This window comes from Galeopterus variegatus, unplaced genomic scaffold, assembly GCF_000696425.1.
Source record: "Galeopterus variegatus unplaced genomic scaffold, G_variegatus-3.0.2 Scaffold4928, whole genome shotgun sequence".
Lineage (NCBI taxonomy): Eukaryota > Metazoa > Chordata > Mammalia > Dermoptera > Cynocephalidae > Galeopterus > Galeopterus variegatus.
The window spans coordinates 12,205-17,575 of NW_007731039.1; the positions used below are offsets into that span (position 1 = coordinate 12,205).

Genomic DNA, 5,371 nt, shown 5'->3' on the forward strand with positions numbered 1-5,371 from the left:
ATCTGGCATGGGCCTCAGGCTGCTTCTACTCGTGGCGGAAAAACAGCAGGCAGCTGGCGGGTACAAGCAGATCACATGGCGAGAGGAAGCGAGAGAGAGGAAGCAAGAGAGAGAGAGAGGAGGTGCCAGGGTCCTTTAAACAACAAGCTCTCGTGGGAACTAATAGAGCTAGAACTCACTCATTACTCCCCCCCCCCCCCCCAGAGAGCATTAATCACTTCATAAGGGATCCGCCCCCATGACTCAATCAGTTTCCAATACTGTCACATTGGGGATCAAATTTCCACATGAGTTTTGGAGGGGACAACACATCCAAACTCCATCAACGCTCTTAGGTAGTAATAGATAATATTGTATTTTAAAATAACAATGTAATATCTCACATGATTTCACTGAGTGAGCAGCATTGACCAAATTCAATTATACAGGAGTGTGTTAAATGACTTCCCTGGAACTTTGCTATAATACTCTTCGTGTGATTTCCTGCAGTGGCTTGATGTATGATTCAGTAATGAGTATAGAATTAGCATATAAAGCAAGGCCATTTTATACCCCTTCCAATTGGCTTATTTAGTCAAGTGCCAAATACCGCAATATTTGTAAATCTCTAAAACAGGCAGCAAGATTCTAGTGGAGTTTCTTTTCTAATTCTTTCTATTATTTTTCAAGATTTTTGATCTACTAAATCCTGGTAGTTTTGCTGGTAAAGTCAATGTTTTACTCATCTTTTAAATTCCCAACAACACCTAACACATAGCAGGCTTTTGCCAAACAAAATTACTCAAGAGGAATCTGAAAAAATGTTTTGCAACTTAATATGGTAGATTTAATTGGTATTTCCTTTTTCCTAAAATGTTTACAGTCTATTTTTCTGCCTTTCCTCCTTCCGCCCCACCACTAAATGCTAATAACAGTGGTTGAATAGGAAAGCTACTGTTACTCATTACCAGCATGTTATATGAGACCCTGAATGTTGTAATGTACACAAATTGAGCCATTACCTCAATTTATATATATCCATTACCTTACTACTTATTTATACATTGGACTCTTTTGAAATATACTTCAATTTGTAGAAACCTCAAAGGGTTCTTTTTAGCATACTGACTTAGTAACCTTCAGATAAGCATGCAATCCGAGTATCCTACATAGAAACTCTTTAGAATTAACGATGTTATCTCCCCCCCCTTGAGATAAAGAGAAAATAAGAATAAAAATGTAACCAAATAGGGGAGGAAAGGAATAGTTAAAAGATTTCAGTCCGGGCCAGCCTGGTGGCGCACTGCCACAGTATGCCGCTTGCGAGCACGGTGGCGCTCCCGCCGAGGGTTCGGATCCCTCATACAGACCGGTTCCCACTCACTGGCTGAGCGAGGCGCGGGAGCAACACCGAGGGTTGCGATCCCGTTGCCGGTCCCAGTCCGGTACGGGCGCGACACTGAGGGTTGCGATCCGTTGCCGGACACGAAAAAAGACAAAAAGGAAAAAAAAAAAAAAGATTTCAGTCTGCCAAGGTGTTTTTCTTCCTGTCAAACATTCAGTTTGAACTGCAGCAATTTGAAATACAGGCAGTTGTTGGTTTTTTGTTTGTTTGTTTGTTTTTATGTTAAGTGCTGCCATTCTTTTTCCCCATGGCTGCTGATGAACATTTTCAAGAGGATTAAAAAAAAAAAAAAACAGAATGGGATACCAGGATGGGCTACAAAATTTGTGAGACTTAGTGCAAAATGAAAATGCTAAGTCCCTTGTTCGGAAACAATTAAGAATTCCAAGACAGGGGCCAGCCCGGTGGCGCACTGGAGAGTGCACCACTTGGGAGTGCGGTGGCACTCCCGCCGAGGGTTCGGATCCCATGTGGAAACCGGTTCCCGCTCACTGGCTGAGCGCAGTGCGGGTGCAACACCGAGGTTTGCGATCCCATTGCTGGTCTCCGGTACGGGCACGACACCGAGGGTTGCGATCCCATTACCGGTCAGTAAAAAAGAGACAAAAAGGAAAAAAAAAACCGAATTCCAAGTCAGCAACAGCAAAGCATAAAACCAAAGTGCAGACCGTTATGTAACTGCACAGGTCCCATTCCCATGCAGCTGGCCCTGTAGGGTTCCCTATTTCTGGGGGATGGTCTTCCTGTTGACACTTTGCCTAGAAGCACTTCATGGTAAATACCTTCATTTTGTCTGAAAGCACTGAGACCTGACCATCAGAGAAAGTAAAGAGATAGGAATTTTTCATCTCATGCTGCTAGCCTGGCCTGTATGATTAGTGGTCATTATAAGATGGTCAACAAGGTCATGAAATTAAGAATAATGGGATAATTGATCCTATGAGTAAGGATTGAGCCCTTTGAGGGTAAAGAAAGCATCAGGAAGAAAATAAGCATTTATTTAGTGTCTTTGGACAGGAGTCATATTGGGCTCCTTTTTTTCATACATTATCATGTTTTAGCGTGTAAGCTAAAGTAATCTTTATTAACTCATTTTATTTTCCATCTGAGGAAACTGAGCCTCAAGGATAGAAAATAACTTGCTTACAGTCACACAGCAAGTCTTTGGCAGTATGGTGATTGCCTACATCAGTCTTCATATGAAGCCTGTGTTCTTTCCATGGGTATTGGTAACATGAAGCTAATGTCTGTCTTTAGGGGCTGATAGACACAATAAAAGTGTAGCCTTGAGAAGCAGATGCAAAAAGCACGACTGTGATTAAGGAGGGAAATTTAGCCTGGTGGCTTCTGTGGTGTGAAGAAGCTTGGCCTAACACATACTGATGGCATGGACAAAGGACGGAATGTAGTGAAAAAAAGGAGAGTTCTTATTATCCTGACCAGGCAGAGGGAACTGTCTCCCTTACAGTAGACTAATGTAATGGTTACAGAGCAAATGTAACAAGTTGGAGATGGAGAGAAGATAACACCTTCATTGCTGCAAAATAATAGCTCCTCCTACAGTAAGGGTCAAAAAAACATCTCAAGTGATGGAAACCAGGCTTCAGAAAGTACAATGAGAGCCTGTGAAGCATCTGAGGGCAAGCATATTTTAGGGCAGTATATTCCAAGCTTCATCACTCATATTTTACTTTCTTCATAATTTTGCCATGTCTAAGTCTTAACCATACCATTATGGATGTAACATACATTTTTAATCCATTATTCTCTATCAGTGTGAAAAGATTTATTCTAAAAGCGCTAGCTTTCTTTCCCCAGTCAAGCCACTCTAATTGTTAAAGCACATTTGCTCTTCAGTTCGTTCAACTAATATTTATTGAGTGCCTTATATGTGCTAATATCTGCCTACCTGCTGTGGTCAGTAGGTGGTGCTGGGGGGAGAAAGAGAAGAAGTCATAGGTGGATAGGACATGGTCCCTTCCTCAGAGGAGTTCAGGACAACATAGTTGTCATATAATTTCGGACTGTTCATAGAATGCTGGGAGTGTGCCAAACTTCGCCGGAAGGAGGTGGCAAACTTTTTACAAAGGTAACCTTAAGCAGGAAAATCTAGACACATAAGTAGGAAGAGTTCACCAAGCAGATTTGGGAGATTTTTTCTTTCCTGGACCTTCGCCAATTTTTTTTTTTTAACTTCTCCAATCATGAAGTAAAAGACATCAAGATTTTTGATATTATTTAATTCAATTAAATCTGATGGTTATCAAGAGGTTCTCAGATTATTAAGATTATTTAGAAACAATCATTTTATTTTTGGTGTGTTAAATCAAATAATAGAAATACAACATAACCATAATTTTCATGAATATTTTGGTATATAGTTCTTATATACATAATTTAGAATATGTGTGATCTGTATGTATGTGTATTTTTCACCTGAATACCTTTTTTATACAGATTTCACAGAATAAAATGTCAATTACTTTCTTCTACTGTTCCTTTTATTTTTTCTTGTGAAAAAATTATAACAAAAGTTGATTTGTATATTACTTACAACATGTTTACCATAATTATTTTTCTTTTTTTGCTTCCAGTGTAAAACTCTTTCTGGAGTCTGTGACCACATCATATCCCTGTCATCAGATCCTCTGGTTTCTCAGTCTGCTCACCTCGAAGTGATTCAGCTGGCAAATATCAAACCAAGTGAAGGGCTGGTAAGAGATACCATGTTAAAATCACCATTCATCAGCAGACGGCTAATGATGCGGGCAAAGCAGCCTCTGAATGTAGGAATCTATAAATTTCAACAAACACTGAACGTCTTGGTATTTCTTTCCTGGAGGAATTAAGATAGTGGGTGTTTGTCGTGATAAGTTTTATAAAGATAAATGAAAATAAAGAATTGAAAATGGTGTTTTCTGAATTATCCTGTTTAATTTGGTAATCATTTAGCTTTGATTGCATTCTTTCACCCCCCCCACCCCACCTCCAAAATTCCTTAGGCTTAAAAGAAGTTTAAGTTAAGAGTTTTATAATGAGCACCACAACGTTATTTTGTTTGTTTTACTTTGGTTTGTTCTGATTTTAATAATTCTTCCTTCCCCTAGAGTGGGTAAACTAAATAAAACCAATATTCTTTATAACTCACATTCCTTTAAGAGTGAGTAAGCAAGTGAATATTGCCAACACTAAGCTAACATCAATGAGATGCATTTCTTTATTATGTAATAATAAAGATAATTATCTTCTATATTTTGTTCACCTGATCAGAAAGTATGTTAGTCTTAAATTTAACCTAAGGGAGAGCTTTTTTAAAAAAAAAAAAAACATTAATAAGCCTGCAGAAAGAAAGCATACATATAAAATTGATATCGATGAGGAGAAACAAAAATTAAGAAACTGGTTGGAGAATATCTTGCCTACTATACAACTATTACATGTTAGTTTGGTGCTACAGTGTTTCTAATTTCCCCCCATAGATGAATTTACCAATTAATGATATTTTGGAAAATAGAAATCTTGAAAATTAGCATTAATAATCAGAATTAAACAATACATTCTTAAATATCTTTATGCAAATTTAACTTCTTATGTGGCTCTTTTTCCTTATTAATTTACATATATAAGGGTATATACATACATACACAACTATGTATATGAATATATGTGTGTGTATGAAACTTGCTTCTAAAATGCTTTTTTTTTAATTTTATTATTTTTTTTTATTTTGTCAATATACAATGTAGTTAGTTATTGTGTCCCATCACCAAAACCTCCCTCCCTCCTCCCTCTCCCCCCTTCCACCCAGATGTGTCCCCTCCATTTTCTCGTTGTAAGAGCTTCAAAAAAAAAAATTGAGGTTGTTAAATCTTCCTCTCCCCCCCCCCGGTTTTTTTTGTTGTTGTTGTTGTTGATGTTGTTGTTGTTGCTGTTTGTTTGTTTTTGTGTGAGAGTGTGTGTGTGTGTATGTGTGTGTGTGTGTATGTG

General features: G+C 38.1%; 1 protein-coding gene across 1 annotated transcript in view; it reads left to right on the top strand.

Annotated features, from left to right (window-relative positions):
- The first annotated feature begins 3,419 nt into the window (after window positions 1–3,419).
- CNKSR2 (connector enhancer of kinase suppressor of Ras 2) overlaps window positions 3,420–5,371 on the top strand; it is a 155,077-nt gene continuing 153,125 nt past the window's right edge. Inside the window, exons 1-2 of the mRNA XM_008588624.1 lie at window positions 3,420–3,473; window positions 3,979–4,098. Of these exons, the coding sequence (XP_008586846.1) occupies window positions 3,420–3,473; window positions 3,979–4,098 (174 nt within the window). The remainder of the gene's footprint in view (window positions 3,474–3,978; window positions 4,099–5,371) is intronic.